The sequence below is a fragment of the Pteronotus mesoamericanus genome, unplaced genomic scaffold, assembly GCF_021234165.1.
Source record: "Pteronotus mesoamericanus isolate MK-2021 breed Mesoamerican mustached bat unplaced genomic scaffold, CSHL_Meso_final contig_90, whole genome shotgun sequence".
In the NCBI taxonomy this organism is placed as follows: Eukaryota; Metazoa; Chordata; class Mammalia; order Chiroptera; family Mormoopidae; genus Pteronotus; species Pteronotus mesoamericanus.
The window spans coordinates 19,192,335-19,212,251 of record NW_026555277.1 but is presented as its reverse complement, the minus strand read 5'-3'; the positions used below and the strand labels follow the sequence as shown (position 1 = coordinate 19,212,251).

Genomic DNA, 19,917 nt, shown 5'->3' with positions numbered 1-19,917 from the left:
TTCTGTACCATGGAACTTATGTTCTAGCTGGGGGAGAAGAAGTCATAAAAATTAACAACCCTCCTCTTCTTGGTTGGACGTGCAGTCTCATCCCTATAACGTGAGACAGAGGCAAAGGACTCCCACCCCCTTAATGTCATGTCTTCTGTGCCCACGGTTTCCAGTCTGCCGATTCTACCCTCAAGCACTTCATATGGGTAAAAAAGGGAAAACAAATAATTGAATAAAGTAATGTGATGTTTGGTACTGGCAATGGGGAAGAGAATCAGGTTGACAGGAAGGGCGTCTCTGAACAGGGAATACTTGAGCTCAACTTTTTCTACTTCCTTTCCTTTTCTTTCTGTGTCCTCTTTAGCTGTGTCTGATCCATCTGTATCATTCTGGATGAGTGACTGTTGGAGAAACAGAACTAACAGCAGTGGACAAGGGTGTCCCAATAATTCCGAAAATCAGAGGCAGATAATCCTTCCCTTTCCTATCACTGCTATTTGGAAAATAAGTCTTGTAAACAGTAAGCAGGGATGAAGTTGATGAGGTCTTTACATTTATTTTAGAGTTACCTTATTTTTATCAACACTGCCACCAGTACCTCTTCTGATGTAAATTAAAATGCTTTTTTCTATGTCTTAATTTCCTCAGTGATGGAGCATAAAACTTTGTGTTTGAGTAAAGAGTTAAAGTTCATGGTTGTCACCTGTCTAATGCTTGAAACTTTCTTCATTCATTCATATATGAAAAGCTACACCTACACTTGGCAGTATCTGTGAAGGTAGTCTTTGGAGTTGCTTTAAAAAGATTCCAGCGTCAGAGCAGCGAGGAAGTTTGGATTTAATTGGCTGCATTAAGTAAATCTTGAGTTGTATGAATTTGCATTCTCACATTCTTATTAAAATCCAGTTTGTAGCAGAATACTTTTGGGGGTTTTGTGATACATAAATTATTTAAAAATTTCTAGCTTGTCCTTCCTTCTCTTTGAGGATATGGCTGCTTCCATTCTTTGGTTGAAGGCTTCGCATTCCTTTGGACAACACAAGCTTCTAAAACCTTGGCATCCAGGTCTTTGAAATATGAACTTTCACTGAAAACAATGAATGGAAAGCAGGATTTAAAAAATAGCTGTTTTTAAACATTGATTTGAAACATTGTATTTCTGTGTTAATTACATTAACAATGGTTTAATGTTTTAAAAGTCATACTGGGAATCTTTTGAAATATATGTATCAATTAAATACATGTGTAATTTTTACTAATTTGAGAAGTTAATGTTTAATTTTCCTGATAAAACTTAGGTTTTAGGATTATGGTATATTTAATCCTGAGGGTTTATATAAGGTTTATACTTTTTAGCACTTAGCTCACTCTTACATCCATAGGAAAAGGAAATTTACATATTCTTGTGAAAGTTAGATTGTTCTGAGATGATGTAGGCTGTAGACTTGAAAATAACTAAAATTTGTCCTTTATTTTTTAAAAAATCTCTAATCTAGATTTTGAACCTTTTCCCCTCAAATAAATTTAGGTTAATCCCAGAATGAAAAATTAACCTTTAAAGTTCTTTATATAGAGAAAGCTTCTCAGATTATGGATACTTCACAAAGAGGAATGAAAAATGACATGGTGTGATTAACATTCTTTTTAATATGCTTATGGCCAGAATATGATTGTAAGAGTCTAAGATAAGCAGTTTTCACAGAACATGGTCTCCCACATGGTCCTGATACTTTTATCTGGTACTTAACTGAAAAGACAATACTATGCTCCAGGCCTGGATGAAAACAAGAAGTGTCATATGGAAGGAGATTCCAGTATGGTAGTTCCCTGAGAGGTTTTCAGGGATAATTTTAGCAATAAGAAATTTGGGCCTTACCAGATAACATTAAGGGCTCTGTGTCCTATAAGCAGTGGTTCGTGGTTTTTTTTTTTCCTTTTTGTTCTCCAGTGTAAGCAAACCTAAATTATGTCTTTTGATGAGTGAGCCAACCTACCTCCATCTCCCATACAGGCGCTCCTCAGTTTGTTAATAATCATCTCTTAAATTTTGAAAAAAAATACTCTAAATGTGGTATGAGCACTATAGCATAGAATGAGGTAATTACTTGCTCTATTCTAGACACAGTACTTCCATTATCATAGCTGAAGGTGGTGGTGACGTTTTTAGCAGCCTTGTCACACTGTTGACTCATCTGAGCCTGTGGTCCACTCAGCCTCCGCTGTGGGTCTTAGCGGTTTTCAGTGATTGGTGGGTAGTGAGCTGTGTGTTCTGTTAGTGGGACAATCTGGCCCCTCCAGCTTTTGAGCCTTCTACATTCCCTTTCTCTTATTTGCACTGATTCATTTTGATACATCTAAAGAATTTGTTCTAAACAGCTTTTTAGTGTTCTTTATTTTGTTTATAAAGATGTCGTGTGTGAAGGGAACTATTAGGTATTACAGTTTGAGAGAAGAAATCACATTTTTTGAAGCAAAAGTTCTCATTTTTATGTAAATGTTTTAAAAGTATAACACACAGAAAAGTTACTCAAATGAGTGTAGCCAGTACACACGTCAGAAAATAGACTGTTACTCCAGAAGCTTCTGTGCCCTTCTTGACTCACTGCCCTTCTCCCTTCAAGGGGTAACCAGTCTCCTGACTTGTAACATTGTGAACAAATTCTGCTTGTTTCTGAGCTTATCTGCATGAAATCACACACAATATGTTACTTTTTTTGTATTTTGCTCTTTTTGGTTAATGTTATGCTATATATTCACTGATATTATTGTATAAAGTAATATTGTAGTTTGTTCATTGTTGTTGATGTTTAGTATTCCACTGCAATTGATATTTATCCATTCTTCTGCTGGTGAATATTTGTGTTATTTGCAAATATTTAGGTATAAGGAATAATACTGCTATGAATATTTTAGTACGTGTCTTTGGTAATTGTATATACTTGTTTTTGTTGAGTATGTACTTGGGAGTGGAATTGCTGAGCTTCGTGGGATGTTTCTGTTTAGATACTGCCAGTTTTCCAAAGTTATTGTGCAAATTTATACTCCCATCTTCAGTATCTGAGAATTCCGGCTGCTGCACATGCCCGCAGTCCTAACCCCCAACCTTAATTAATTCAGGCGAGATCAATATCTTTACAATATCGAACTTCAATTTTCACAAAACAAATTCAATCTATGAAACTCTTCTTGAATTTTTTCCAATTCTTTGTAAGTATTAATACAGAAGTTTTATGTATTTTGTTAGACTCATCCGTAGTTTATTTTTGATGCTATCATAAATATTGCTTTAAAAAATTTCATTTTTCTATTTGTTACTGGCTTGCCTTGTTTATTAAGATACTTTTAATTGTGCGTTGGTGGTGCTTGTATTTCATCACCTGTGATGATCATCTAATTTTTATGCCTGTTTTTCTTCTGTTGATTTGGTGAATAACCTTGGTTGACTTTTGAATTTTAAACCATTCCTGCATTACTGGAATAAATTCCACTTGGTCATGATGTATTATCCTTTGTATCTGTCACTGAATTAGATTTATACATGTTTTATTTAAGATTTTGCATATGTATCATATGCAGATTTTTGTGATTTTTATAATTTTTATTGTAATATCCTTGTAAGGTGTTGGTATTAATATTATGCTGTTCTCATAAGAAGAAATGGGAGAATTTTTCTTTTTCTAGTTTCTAGAAGTATTTGTATAAGATGAACACTTTTTCTTCCTTAAACACTGGGAATATTTTAACTATGGATTAATCAGAGCCTGGTATTTTCTTTCTTATTTATTTTATTTACCTTCTATTTTTACTTTTTTATTGAATTTATTGGGGTGTCATCGGTTAATAAAATTATATAGGTTTTGGGTATACAGATCTGTAGTACATCATCCGTCTACTGCGCTGTGTGTTCATCACCCCACGTTGAGTCTCCTTCCATCAGCATTTGTCCCCCTTCTACCTCTCCCCTCCCCCCTTTCCCTCTGGTAATCACTGTGCACCATACTGTTCTCTCTGTCTGTGGTTTTTCCCTGAATCCCTTCACCTTTTTCATTTAGCCCCACAATGCCTGTCCCGTCTGACAGCTGTCAGTCTGTTCCTATCTGTGAGCCTGTTTCTATTTTGTTAGCTTATTTTGTTCATTAGAATCCACATATGAATGAAATCATATGGGATTTATCTTTCTCTAATTGGCTTATCTCACTTAATATAATGTTCTCCAGGTCCATCCATGCTGTCACAAAGGGTGAGATTTTGTTCTTTTCTTTCTTTCTTTTTCTTTTTTTTTTTACTGCTGCGTAGTATTTCATTGGAGCCTAGTATTTCTTTATGGGAAAGTTTTCGTATGAGTAATAGATTCAATTTATTTAATTGTTTTTGTACTATTATAGTTTCTATTTTTATTGTCAATTTAATAATTATTAAAAGATTTTTACTTATTTATTTTTAGAGATAGGGGAACAAGGGAGATAGAAAGGGAGAAAAACGTCATTAGTTGCCTCTCAGTTGCCTCTCACATGCGCCTGAAACGGCCGGCAACACAGGCATGTGCCCTGACTACACATCGATGATGCTCAACCTAGTGAGCCACACCAGTCAGGGCTATTGACAGTTTCGGTAAGTTGTATTTTTCAAAGGAGCTGTTTATTTTATACAAATTATCAGTTTCATAGCTTTGATGATCTGTAAGATCTTTGATGATATTTCTTCTTTTCCTTCTTAATGCTGGAAATTTATTTATTTAATTTTTGACAAATCCTATTGGGTATTTATCAATTTTATCAAGCCTTTTAAAGAACCAAGTTTGATTTATTTGTTTATTTTGTTGAATTTTGCTCTATATTTTCTTTCTTCTGTCTGCATTTGACTAGCTATTCTTTTTCTAGCTTCTTGATTTTAGCTCTTCTTTTTTTGCTAATATTTGCATAAATGTCCCATTAAGCAGTGCTGTAGCTGCATCACACAATTTTTGTTTTTAATGGCTTTTAAGTTAAAACTATGTTCTAATTTTTATAGTTTTTAATATATGTGTTATTCAGAACTCTATTTCCTGATTTCCAAACGGCCAGCTATTTTCTAGATTCCTTTCTGCTGTTGATTCCACTGTGATTAGTGAACATATTTGAGTAATTCTAGGCTTCTGAAACTTGATATATATTTATTCCATGTGCAGTTGTAAAGAAGGTATTTTCTAATCTTTTAGGGTGCAGTGTTTTGGGTATATGTATATAATATAAATAATTTAGGTTACTTTGTTAATTGTGTTGTTCAGATGATTCATATCTTACATTTGTGCTTTCTATTTTACTATCAAAATCTGACACCGTGACTGTGAATTTATTTAATCTGTTCATTTTGGCTATGTGTGCGTGTGTGTGTGTATGTATGAAATACTATCAGGTACATACAGATTTAGAATTAAAAATTTTTTTCTGTTAGCTCTTTTATCATCATGGGATGTCCCCCTTTACTTTTAGTAACATTTCTTCAAATTTCTTTTACCTGATGTTAGAATATAGATTTTTAAAGCTGGAGGTAGAGATTTATTATTCTGTTTTTTAACTCTCCAGGTATTACTTCAACCCAGTATAAAACCTCTCGGTTCCTTCCAGTTTTCCTGAATTCTTTGGAAACATACTTGCTTAAAGTGGCATCAGCTCGTCTTCCTTACCAGGAAAATCTTTTCATTGCCTACCAAATATTTAGAATTTATGTTTGGAATCTTCCCTCACTTGTAAAATGGTAGACATGCCTATGCAAAGACGTTACAGTTTTCCTTTATTGTGCTCTTGTGTCCTCTCCACTTTGACCACTATGTGGTACATTCTGCAGAAGGCCATAGATTCCTTAGGTTCACTAATATGAAGCATTCGAGGCCAAGAGTAATGATTCTCCTGGATCCATATAGTTAAGTAGCGATAGTAGTGGATATGGTCCCCTGCCTTATTCTTAAATAATGGTTCTTTCTGTTAAGTTCTTTCACCTACATTTTTTTCTATGTTAAAAAATGCACCTTTATCTCTGCTTTTTACTAAGTACCTGGCCTTGAGTGAGTTAACTTACCTACCTATGTCTTGCTTTCCTCACTTCTGAAATGGATTGGTAACCACACCATGAGTCTGTTTGAGGATAAACAAGTTAATCATATAAAACATGCAGTACCTGTTATATACTTTGGCCTATAGTAGGTAGTAAAACAAATTAGCTGCTATTATTATGATTATGATGATGAAGATAATGATAGAAATGTTGAAATCTTTTTTATATTGCACCAAATTCACAGAGTTAAATTCTATAAGGAAAATTCTAATTTTCTATTAACTTTCATTTTACAATTGTTCTTATTTTCCAGTGGGTAAGATTATTCTTGTGAAAATACAAAGTCACAAAAAACTAGTTGCATTATTGAGCACTGTAATTACCACCACTGATAAACACAGCCCTCCTCTAGAAATTGTCCTTTTCTTTGCAGAAATTTCCTCCCTTTTTGACCTTGCAACTGTAGCAGGGTATTTTTCTCCTGTTGGACCATAGGCATTTATTCAGAAACCTCTATATTTTCCCTATTTTGATTATGGACTTAATGTCAGTACTTGGTAGTCACAGCATTATTGTATCTGGCTTGCTAGCTTACTCCTCCAGGTATTACAGATGAAAAAGTGTTGTTCTTCAAAGCCATGGCTTATATAAATTTTCTAAGGCATAGGGGCAAATTTCATGTCATCTACCTGCAGTGAAAAATATCAGTTGCTATTAATATCAGTGCCTCTTTGGAACAATTTTTACAATGATCATTAAAAGTACCCTGTAATTGTCTTCTTCCCATAATGCATATGTTTTAGTTTCCTATATTAGTTCACTGTTATAGACTGTTTTAAAATTCCAGTAGCGTTTGAGTTAACCATGCATTATTAAAAAAAAACAAACAAACAGGTAAGATACTATCAGAAGTGGAGAAAACATAGTATATGTTATGTTGATTTTTCAATACTTTAATGATCCTAGGAGTGTAAATAATAAGATTTATTTCATAGCACATGTACTAGAGACATTTTCAAAATAATTTAAAAGTTATATGTATTAGATATTTTTACAATCTAAAGGTAGATTAAATGTCATGATCAGGAAAAATACAGTACATTTTCCCAAATGATTAATTGTGTGAACCATGACACATGTGTGAACATCTTTTCATGTTTGATCAGTTTTATTCCTGATGGTAATAAAAGCAAGTAAATGAAATGTACAATGTTGACTGCAAGGTAATGGTTGAAATTTTTATATGCATAAAGGAGTCAGGGTGAATTTATGGTCTTGTGACAGCAGTGGGCTGTTAATGCTCTATGTGTATTCTTACAGTGATCTATCGCACCGTGGCCAAAGTACCATGGGGGCAAAAAGCGCAGCTGGCGTGTACTGTGTGTGTTGATTTGCCTCTCTCGGATGTGCGAAATACTGACTGAGACCACTTTCATATAGCTTCTGTGTTTTTGTTCAGGACTAGATGTTCCATCACAATCAGCCTTTCTTTCTTTGGCGTGAATGAAATGCAATAACAATGTGGAATGAGGAGAGTTAAGGTTACACAGTCTTTTTTATACTCTGGCACCATGCATTTCACTTCAAAAGTTTTTTGGGGATGCTGAATATGTGATTCTAAAATATATCAAGTTAGTTTTGTCCCTTTCTTTAGTTCTGGAAAACTTTTAAGTTCCATACTCTATTGAATCAAAAGTAGAGGAAAAAAAATGGCTTAGTTTCAACTCCTTTGCCTCATTTTCCAGAGCATCCTTGATCCCACATATTTGCTGGCGGAGGGCTGTTACGTGACTTAACAACCCCACCTTGCTGCTCCTTGTCTGCCATTCCCTTCGCCACCCATCACGTCCTCTCCCTTGCTATTTCTTGAATTTTGGTATTTTAAATCAGCCTTTGGTTTTCATCTCTCTCCTCCTACTTCCAGGCAGGAAGAGAGGTATACTTTAAATTGTACTGTTGTTGTTGAGGGGTAATTGTTTTATTTTAGTCTTAGATGATAAAATCTGCTTCTATAAACTGAACCTGAGAAAAAAAGGAGACAGCTTAATAGATGTCAACTTTTAAGTAATTGAATATAAGAAAACAAACGTTTTAGAATACATCATCTATTATAAACATGTTTAAAATCAACAGATCTTTATCTACAGTGCTGTAATATATCAAAAAGAAACTCAGTGGAAGTTAATAGAAATTAGTTAAATTGAAGTCCTTTTGTAGGAAGGCTGTTTTTACAAGGAAAACGTAATACTTCATAGATTTCAGCCAGAAGTCCCGGGCAGGTTTGGAGAAGTGTATTGCTCACAGCACGGTCATAGCAAAAAGGTTCAGTTCTGAAAGACTCCTGGAGGACTTCTTTCTTGCCCTTTTCTGTATATCTAGTGGCCACTCTATAGAGTTTGTCAACCCAGTAGTCCCCCTATTTAGAACCTAGTCTATTGTTATTTGCTTACCTTTTATAGCATCATCACCTTGAGTTGGCAAAGATTTCTGATTAAAGAGTCTGATTGATGGGAGTCTTATGCTTTTCTTACCTGGGTGCACAATCACTGCTCATGTCTTTGTGGTCTGTTTCTGGGCAATAAAGTCAGGCAAAATTTCCTAATAAATCATTAGTGTTTCCACTTATAAGCCTAGTATTAGAAGCAAAAGGAATTCCTTTCATTCTGCTTGGAATAGCTCTTCAGATACTCTATAGAAAACTTAATTTTGAAATGTCAAAAACCTAGCTAAGGAGAATTCCTTTGAATTTTTAAAGCCCATTACTTTATCAAGTCAGATTATGAAAAGCTATGTACTTGGGCCACATTTCAGTAGCCTTTTGCATAGATGCTTTAAAAGAATTATTATTTAATGGTAAGCCCTTGACTTATTATTTAATAGTACAAGACAGTTAAAGAGGAGACTGTATGACAACCTCCTCTTGTTTCTTGGTTTTTGTAGAATTGCACTTGAATTCTGTGGGTAATGTTAGTTCTTAATACTTTATAAAGATTTATGTAGTAAAGGTTGAAAGCTTTATCCTAGAAGAATTTCCATTTCTTCTCACAAACTTGTATTCCTTTATTGGAAACGGAGTGATTTATAGCTCAAAAGTTTCCCAGTTGGAGAGGCTTTCTAAGAATCACAGAACCAAATTGATTATAGCTTTGCTATTCTGGTAAAAACTTTACTAATTTTTTTCATTGGCTCACGTTCTTGTCTCATTACTATAATGCTTCACTTTTATACTTTCTCTGGAAATGGGCAGTGCATCGGTAACTGAATGAGCTATGTTATTTAATTCCAAGCTGTGGTATCCGTGTATCTAGCCATTTATCAATTTGAGGAAGCAATTCTTTCCTTAAGCCTTGGCCTCCTGAGCAGTTGTTTTTGAAAACAATACTTGGAATTCTCCTAAATCAATACCCCCACTGAGTGAATCCCCAGTTCAACTCTGACACAGTTTGAGTTCCTGGAACCCAGTTCAGGAGCTCTTGTTCCCAATATCACTGCAAATCTTAGAGATGAGGACACGTAGAGAGCATGGTGATGTCAACAGGCAAAAGGTCGATGTCACCCCACTTCATTCGTATATTCCAAAGTGATCGCTATTGCCATCCCAGATTTCTGCCTTTTGATTTTTTTTCCTCTGCAGCCTTGGGATCTCAGTTGAACATCAATCCTCAACTTCAGAAAGTACCCTCAAACAGATCTTTCTTTTCCACAGTATTCTTGGGATTACCTAAATTGTAGATTATAAAAAAATCTCAAATATGCTTTTCAAAGAGGTGAGAAATTTGTTTTTTGCATTACAATTTACCTACCAGGAAAATTGGTGAAATATATATACTTTGATTTACTTATTTACATTAAACAGGATAAAAATGCAGAATATTTATTGAAGTAGGAAACAACCTAAATGCCCATCAGTAGGTGATTGGATCAAAAAATTATGGTACATTTACACAATGGAATGCTATGCAGCAGAAAGAAAAAAAGCACCACTACCCTTCGCGACAGCATGGATGGAACTAGAGAGCGTTATGCTAAGTGAAATAAGCCAGGGGGCGAAAGACAAATATCATATGATCTTACCTCTAAGTGGAACCTAACCAACAAAACAAACAAGCAAGGGAAATATAGCCAGCAACACTGAAAGAAAAAAGAAACCAACAGAGTCAAGAGTGAAAAAGGGAGGGGTGGGCAGGGAAAGGAAAGGGAAGGGTCAAGTCAGGGAACATGTATAAAGGATCCATGAACAAAGCCAAAGTGGGGAAGGATTGAGGGAGGGAGGTGGGGGCAGGGGGCAGGGGAAAGTGGTGGGGGGCAAGGCGGAAACAAATGTATATGAAAAAAATAAATAATTAAAAAATTTTATTATTACTAGAGCATATTTTTAATGAGCCAATTTATTTCTTTTAAATTAAAATGTATTTTACTTTTTTGTAAAGTTTGAGTCATGAAACTTGTTGATGGTTCTACAGGATCCTGGCTACTGGGTGAAGATTCACCACTTAGAATACACAGATGGAGGAATTCTGGATCCAGATGATATCTTGGCAGATGTCGTGGAAGACAAAGATAAGGTAGATGACTGTAAAAATATTCCTCTCTGTTTTCCTCTGTAGAGCTGTGCGTTTTTTCAGAGATTGAGATCCTTAACAAACTCATGTGTCAGTTATTATTAAAAGATACCATCTGTTCAGGTTTCACCTGGATAGCCCATAAATCAAAGTTCTCCATCAGGTGTTTGGAAAAACATTGTCAAGGTTTGGGAATCTGTTCCTGGTAGCCTAATTAGCAGACACGTCACTCCCAAGAGTTCCTGATATGTCTCAGTAAATTAGCGTCACGCTCTGAGGCTGTTGGAATTCTCACTGTCATTGATGTCTCTGGTGTTTATTCTTGGCCCTGGCTAAATATTCAGCTTAATGCCTGAGATTTGAACATGTTTCAAAGTTGAAAATAAAATGGGGAGGAAAGTCTTGTATTGAACTATGGTGAAGACTCTTCTTAAGGTAATTGCATACAACCATCTTCGTGATAGCTTTGTTGTCATTGCTAAAGTAAAACACTGAATTGCATAGTACAAAAAAAGTTTGAACGTGTTTTGCCATCTACTTGGGAATAATCCCATTGCAAATATTTTGTTTTAATGGGATTTTCCTTCTGATGCTAAACTGAAAAAAGTATAAATTAAAGTATCAATTTGCAGTACACTGGAATATTGATGTTGGGACATTGTTTATTACTCGTTCTGTGCTAGGCCCCTCTTATCAATGGTTAGTGTGTCCATCAGAATTGAACTACTGCTCTCTCTGGGAGATCCTTGCATCCACGTTTCTTCTACTGTGCATCTTATGTATTGCTGTGTGCACTAGGCCAATTTATATCTGTAAATATGTTTCTCTGTATTTTTTGCAATCTCAGGTATGGGTGCGTGAGTGAGTGAGTGAGAGTGTGTGTGTGTGTGTGTGTGTGTGTGTGTGTGTGTGTGTGAGAGAGAGAGAGAGAGAGAGAGAGAGAGAACCAAATGGACTAGAATGTAATTTAGTGATTTATTGAAGTTAGGTAAAATTTACATTTTTTTCCATAAGATCTTTTTGGGCTTTTCTAATTTAATTAGTCTTTGCAGACAGCCTGCCCACTTATTTTTCCTATTTCCTGTTGGGACTAGATCCTGGTTTGGTTTGCTTTGCACTGCAATTAGACACATTGTAAGGGATTTATCGCCCTAAATAGATTGTAAGCTCCTAGAGGACATGAACCAGGAGATTTTTGTTTCTTTTGTGTTCCTTGTATTGATAATATCTGATACAGTATCTTATCCAAACTTGATTCTCAAAGAATGCTTACTGAATTAATGAGTGAAAAAGAAAGCTTTACTCTCCACAGTCGACTCAAGCTGTACCTAGTTTTAATGTATACTTCATTTCCGTTATTTGGTCTCACAGTAAATAATAATGTGTTGTTTATGTTCATAACTTCAAAGGAGGACTTTGACTTGTATATTTCACTGTTTCACTTTCTGCTGCTTCTCCACAGCCACATTTTTCCTTTGAAATATGCTAGGCACTTGGGTTGTTAGTGAAGAAGTTTTTCCTGTCTCAAATTTCACTGATGTCCAGTGTATTAACGTGAAAAGCCAAAAAGTGGCAAGTTTAAGAAGAGCCAGAAGAAAATGCGTCACCCAACTCATCCAAGACCTCGTTACAAGAAGGTGGTTTTCTTGAACAGTGCCCAGGGAAATAATCTGTTCAATAGAGCGCTTCCTTTTAGAGAATTCTTTTTAACTACCTCGGCAGTGTGCTTTTCAATCATAGTCCACTTACTAGACCTAGAAACAGCACTATTGTATGTAATGTCTATTTTAAAGGGACTTTACCATCACCGCTAAATAAAGTGAAAAGGTGAGATAATGAGTTAAAATCCTAGCAAAGGATTAGTGCTGTTTGGGTTGAGATTCAGCCATTCCCATAACGTACTTTTCTCTTCTACATGAAGTCTAACTTGTTCTGCAGAGTTGGTGGGAATTTATACTTTCAATATTGCCAGAAAATATTGTATTCCTATCTCTTTTTAAAAATAATACAAGTGACGAAGAGCATCACTGATTGTTTTTCCTCAAATCCTCTCTGCAGTCTTAAGATTTTCTCATAGTTCATATGTCTAGTGTGGAAATAAGGTTCTGCCAGACTTTATTTTACCTGACTTTTTGTCATTTTAGATTAGGAAGTAAGTATAAATGATGCTTCTGGATGTTTAATGACATAGGAAATTCATCGAAGAGCCTTCGAGACATATCGAGCTTAGATAAAATTACAACTCACCTCTTTTCAAATTGACAATTTAATAATCTATTGCATTTAGAATATAGATAGAAAGCCCCTAAGAACCTTGATGTATGTACATAATCCTTGTGCCAAAGCCCACATACCTCAACTCCTAGGGAAGACTCCCTACATATAAGAAATTTTAGTTAGGAGACTTTGATAGCTGGAAAGGATGAAGCAGGAAAAGCAGAAACTTAGAGAGTACTATATAGGCTGAGGCCATTTATATCCATAGAGTATACTTCTGTAAAGACTAAAATTATAGGTTAAATGGTATTTTACTTAAAATCAGACATGGGGTTAATGTAGTTTAGTCAGTTTTCTAAATAAAAGAAATGACTTTCTGAACTTTTGGCACCAGAAGTGGTTTGTCTTTGGTCTTATCTCTCTCATTTCTTTGGCCGGAGCAGCTTTGGAATTTTGCATCTTATGATAGATAATAGTTGCATGAGATTTGTGCTGACACTTAATAATTATCCAGTTGTAACAGTCATTCTCAGAATTCCTCAGTTTTATGTATCAGTCTGGCGATTTAAGTTCTTTGGGATAAATATCTAAGAGTTTACAGATTTACACTAATATCTCTTCTCTGATTGCCCAAGGCTACTGCCTTAGTTCACCTAATAACAACGACTTAATATTTTATTGAGCACTAACTGTGGCCCGGAATGTCTTTGCACTTACATATTCTATTTTAGAGCAACCCCATGAGCAGGAGCTATATATTACCCCTATTTGTAGTTTCTGAGAATAGCTACAGAAGTTGTAATTGACTTGCTGAAGATCACACAGGTATAGTAATTGACAGAATCAGACTCTGGAGACTAGAACTTAAATTTCAACACTCTATTTTGTTCTTCTTCAATGTGCCAAACAATGTGTTGGGTGTTTGTATCTATAATTTCTAATTATGAAAATTCATTAATCATAAATAATCAAAAAAATTTTTCAGTTACATGATTGTTGAGAAAAGAACTATGGAGTATAACAAAATTAATTCAGGATTAGTGTGTCACGCATATATAGTTGGCTTCAACTGTCTTTGCCTGGAGCCTGCATCTAATTTCCTGTAAATGCCTACCGGCTTTACCTCTGTTGCTTTCTCTTGCATCTCCTTTTTCAGGTCCCAGATTACTCAGTTCAGGTACAGTTTAATTCCAAGTGGGCTTTATAGACTATGTTTGTTGCAGAAATGACACAAATAAATAAATGCTATATTCCAGTAACTACTTTTCAGCTGGATTGCAGAATAAGCATAAATTATATAGTATGCTGTGTGCAGGGAGCAGAATAATAGCCCCCAAAGACATCTACATGCTAATCACCAGAATTTGTGATTATGTATGTTACATGGCAAAAAGGGTCTTTGCAAAAGTGATTAAGAACCTTAAAATGGGGAGGTTGTTCTGGGTTGTTTGGGTGAGCCCAGTATACTCACAAGGGTCCTAAGAAAGAGAAAGGCAGGAGAGTCCATATTAGAGAGACACAATAAGAGAAAAGTTGACTGTCCAGTGCTTGCTTTGAAAATGTAGACAAAGAATACAGTCAGCTTCTAGAAGCTGGAAAAAAGCAAGGGAATGAATTCTTCCAAAGAGCCTCTAGAAGGAACACAGTGCTGGGGACCCCTTGGTGTGAGACCATTAAGACTCATTTCAGACTTCTCGCCTCCAGAATTTTAAGTTAAATTTGTGTTGCTTTAAGGCACTGGATTTGTGGTAATTTGTTATAGCAGCAATAGGACACTCATACACTGTCTCTTATCCAGTTTTAAACTTTTAAAGAGATGATGGCTTTCTCTGATTTCATACTGTCTGGGGTTTTTAGATCTTGTGGGGCAGAGAAAATATCTTACTTCAGATTAGTTGATTGATATGTGCATTGGTTCCAAAATCTATCACAAGTTGGTTCTTAATTCATTAGGTGAGACTTTACACTTTGGGACTTGAATATTATGCTGTTGTCTTGTCTTGTGTAGAAGTCATTTCATTGCCATACACTAGAGCAAGTAATATTCCTACATCAGTTTCTCATTGCGATATATAATAGCCCTATGAAGTCTAAAGGTTAATGCTTAATAAGCTGCTGCAAAGTTTATTGTTCACTAATTGTTAATTTTTGATTGTAGAACATTTGAATATTGAACTTTTTAAATGATTGTTTTCCTTGTTAATTGTCATTATATTATCTTGATTTTGTTATAGAAGACAATTGCAATATAATACTGAAATAGTATAATATAAAACTTGTATTATGTAAATTGGATTGCTGCCATGGATTTACTAAATATACAAAAGTAAAACTATATTATGTGGGAAAGTACAGTGGGAGGATGTCTCTATTTTTCACAAAACTTTGACTGTCATCAGAGTTTATTTTGGAGAGATGCCAAAATCCCCTGGACTCCAGCCAGGGTGGATGGGCCTCTAGAAGGTGAGTTGGCTTCCTGGATCATATGTGATATCTGGTACTCAAGTATTACAGTTTCAGCTCAGCTTTATACCTTTTTAATTAGGTGTCCTTGGGCAAGTTTCTTCATTTCTATTAGCCTCAAGTTTCCCACTTGTAAAATGGATAGAATGTTGGTTTTTATCTTACAGGGTTAGTGTAGGAAAACTGTCTTAAGTTTTAAGTATAGTATGGTATATAGTAAGTGCTCAAATGTTAACTGTTACATTAATAATATTATGGTAGTGTTATTAGTGTATTTTTTACCTGAATTTTGATTTAACCATTATTTTTTAAATTTAAGTATTAAAACATCAAACTATTTTACCGTACAGTCTGTTTTTAAAAACCCTCATTAAATTTATTAAATTGCTTTTAATTAAAGTTTTATAGGAGGACTCTATTATTATGATAAAACATTTGGATTTATATATTACTGAGAAATCAAAATGCCAATATCATTGAATTTAACATTAGAATAAGAATATTTTTATCAGAATATAGTGTTTGGTAATAGAAGCATTCAGGGACTGAATATGGTTTTGAAGTGGAGGCCGGTTTGCACATCGAATGAACTGTGACCTAAAAACCATCCTTAAGCCCAAGCTGCTTTCTGAGCACACTCTGTTGCCCTCTAGTGGAGTCTGCAGCTACCTGGAAACCAGTTTACAGGAGATGCTTCCTGAATGTGATGATGCATTTGGTTCTATTTCATTCTAAATTATATTTCACTATATTTTTAGTGAAACCCAGAGTCTCAGTTGGGGATAGTAAAGTTATACTTTACATTTCAACAAGGAATTTTCATTTCTTCATGGTCATCAACAGTATTGATATTTACCTATGCTTTTGTGAGTTTTCTTAGAAGGGTTAAAGCTAAGTCTTTGCATTTATAAAATCTCTTCTTTTGGTGTGGACTTCGCATCTTGCTATTCACCAGTTGAAAGGTTAATGGCTGGTTGTAATGAAGTATGTAGTGTAACTCTTTCAGTGTGGAGTTACACAATGTATTAGGTATATTGTGTTTTTCTGAGGACAGGAGATGATAAATTAAGTAAGGTTCCTTTAAAAAAAAGGGTCATGAATTAATTACTTCATCTTTGGGTTCTCATTTTGTCAATAAGCCTCTCATTTCAAGGAGAAACACCTATTTTAAACCAATGATTTTTAACAGATCAGAAGATGGGGTTTTAGGTTTTTACTTCTAAAATTTTTCCTTTGGTTTACTGGTGTTGAAGTTTTGAAACCATGTTTGAGACAAAGTACACAGAATGTTTCAGAAATAAATGCAGAAGCCACTAAAGAACAAAACTATTACCTTGGCCAAAAAATTCCATCTCAAACTTTAAAAAACTATTCTCTACTCCTAGAATTAGAGTTATAAAATCATAGATCCAGAGAGACCTCAGCAGTCATGTGGCCTAAGTCCATCAGCTTGCAACAGAAATACCTGAACCAAGAAGAGCTTAAAGGGCACTGTATTTCCAGCTGATGTCTTTCCTGAGTCCATTTCTCCATTTCCTCCCTATAAGGCTGACAACATCTGGGGTGGATCAAAACTGCTGTTTCCTCCCTCCAAACTGGCTTCTTCCATTTGACTTCCTTATTTCTATAGATAAGAATGTCTTCTAGTCTTCCAGGGTTGAACATGCACCTGTTTTTAGAATTTTGTTCCTTAATGAACAACTTACCCTTTAATCTACCTTGTGTGTCTATTACCCTCTTTGTATTTACACGGGTACCAAATTTAAATCCATAAAATCTCAGGTAGGGCTACTTAATTGGTAAGGAATTGGTGTTCTTCTCTTTAGCTTCCTCCTTACCCGTCATGTGTTCTATGGCATGAGTGGAAACAGAGAGGCTAAGAACTGGATTCTCCACAGCAAAGGCAGTTCATTTCTTAGCTCTGCTATGTGTGTGTCCTTACTTCCCTCATGGACAATTGGAGCTAAAAATAGTACCAATTTTATAAGTTAATACATGTAAAGTGCTCAGGAGAGAATCTAGCCTGTAATAAGTCAGCAGTATGTGTTAGGCGTCATTAACACACTACTGTTGTAAACGTAGATTACCTTATCCCTAAACTAATGCTTAAATTGTACTATCATTTTTACCCAGTGTATACTGAATCAAGTCCAAACCTCATATCTATACATTATATTCAGGGATCTCTGAATGCCCCCAAACTCTCTTTCTCAAACTTAACCTTCTCTTACCTCATACTACAGTGACTGTTCTCTAATGTATTATATGCTTTCTTGCTTCATATCATTCTTCATGTTTTACTTGTTTAGTGTGTTCCTAGGCCTACTTCCTGCCTATCCAAGATTCATCGTATACATTATAGAACATAAACTTCATGGAGGGCCTTTGTTTTCTTAATTTCTGTATTCTTAGTGTCTGCAGCGGTGCCTGGCAGTTTATAACTGTTTAGATAGTTGCAGAGTACAGTTGAATGAATGAATATATATGTGTGTATATTTTCAGCTCTTGAGTGAGCCATTTAACCACACTAAACTCCAGTTTTTTCCTTGATAGGTGAGAATGGTAAGTGATGTCTTTTTCATAGTGTTATTGGGAAGGTTGACAAGTTGTATGTGAAAGTACAATGGAAATAAATGTATTATGTACATGTAAAATATATTTATTCCTGCTGCTCAATTCTTTTTGATCTTTTAAGATCCAGGTCAGATTGTATTTTTTTCCAAACAATGTTTGTCAACCATCCCAACCCTAAGTGAGTTCTCTGTCCTCTCTTTTATATAATTTTATAGAAATCATTAAGCAATCTTTTTAAAAAATGCTATTACCTAGCATTTTTCAATTGCCAACTTGAAAAACCTTAAGAATTTTTATCATGATGTAACTTGAGTCTCAGTTTTATATCCCCAAATGAATTACATGCTCATTTTTAACTGGAATGGTCTTTTAAAATATTTATATAATACCTGGATTTCTTAACCTATGCTTTAGTGTTTAATAGACATGTTTAATTTTGGAGAACGATAGAGTTGGAACTAGAATTAAAGATTTCTACTAGTCCTCCTTTTTCTTTCCCCAAACTGTGTTGCCTCTTTTGAATATTTCAGTAGGAGGCAGTTTGTGGGCACATTTCAACCCCAGAGGGACACTTTTGAATCAATGCCTTTGTGACCTTACTGTGGCAAAGACAAATGGTGCTGGGAGATAGTGACTTAAACCAGAGTAGTCCAGATGATGGCCATGTCAAATATGTTCTCCCTGGCGCCTTCTGCAATTTAGTAGGTTGGCAGCTACAGAGAAAGAGAGGGGAGGGAAGGATCTCTGCACAGATGTGTGCATGTGGGAAGTGTGTGTGCTCATTGTGCACATGTGGGAAGTTCAGTTTTCACTAGGGGTTGGAAAGAAAATATCAAGCTTGATGGTGCCTGTAATTTAGCTAGGCTTTTCAGTACAGTGAATATGGAAATACAAGAAAATGTTTGATATATGTGTAAAACTTCAAGTTTGGTTGTAGGGGAAATGACAATACAATTTGAGATTACAATAATGCTTTACTTAGAGCTAAAAATGTAATTCTAAAAAAAATGAACATTTTTACCATTACCGCATGCTTATAGCCATATGTTATGTTATTGGAGCCAGTTCTTCCAATGTACTCTCTCACATTAACTTCTTTCAAAGCTCTTTGTCTAGGTATATCTATGCCCAAGAGGCGTTGGACCATTATTTTTAAAATATATCTATTTTTTACTTTATAACTTATAAATGGCAGTTTCATTAAAATACCTCAAATTACACCAGATAGAAAGCTATATAAAATATAAAATATCCTCTTTGAAAAAGGCAAATGCCTTTGGGTGCTAATTGGGCATCCATCCTCAATACCTAGGTGTATGTCATTTAAATCAGATTGCAATCCCCTAATATCTAGCTAAAACCAGCTTCACTAAAGGAATACTATAGAGTGTTGTATGGCAGAGCATTGGGCTTTGGCAGTTCGAATCTAAGTTTTTTTCTGGTTATTGTTCTAACCTCTTTCAACCTCAGTTTTCTCATTTGTAAAATCAGCCACTCCTGCCCCACTGACCACGCTGGATTTGGAGGAGGATCAAATGAAGTTAAGTGTAGCCTGATGCTTTGAACTCTGATGTACCAAACAAACATAGCTCTTTTGTTCTTATCCCTTGTAGCAGGGATCCTGAGGGGTTTAAGGAAACATTTACCTGTTTGTCCAGGAGAAATTGCTATGGTGTAAGAACATGGACCCAAGAAAGAGGGATCTGAGAGAGGTTTGGAAGGAAAAAGATGCTTCTGTGAAAAGAATAGTCTTCTCTTCTAGTCATTCAACAAGGTGTTCAGGAAGTAAGGGACTTTTTTAACAGGAAGGAGGGCAGTGGTGGGAAATGTAAGAAGTCACAGGCTACTGAAAGGAAGATTGAATTTGCCCTTAGGAATTTAATAGGTGAGAAGGAAAGATGTCACAGCTCCCACATGCAGACAGCAAGGTAGGAATACATTACAGTAGGAGGACATTTTCCCAGAGCTTCTCGAGATTCTGGAGCCTGATAGTATTTGTGTCTATGTGTTCACTATCTTGTTCTTCTTCTTAATGATTAGCAGTAGCAGCATTTCTTAAAATGGAAAGGAACTGGGT

The 19,917-nt window shown here is 35.3% G+C and overlaps 1 protein-coding gene and 1 pseudogene across 1 annotated transcript in view; both read left to right on the top strand.

Annotated features, from left to right (window-relative positions):
- The window catches only part of PARD3B (par-3 family cell polarity regulator beta), a 943,196-nt gene that overhangs the window by 120,911 nt on the left and 802,368 nt on the right, over positions 1–19,917 (top strand). Inside the window, exon 2 of the mRNA XM_054585774.1 lies at positions 10,488–10,589. Coding sequence (XP_054441749.1) covers positions 10,488–10,589 — 102 coding nt within the window. The remainder of the gene's footprint in view (positions 1–10,487; positions 10,590–19,917) is intronic.
- Positions 60–197, top strand: LOC129080829 (uncharacterized; annotated as a pseudogene).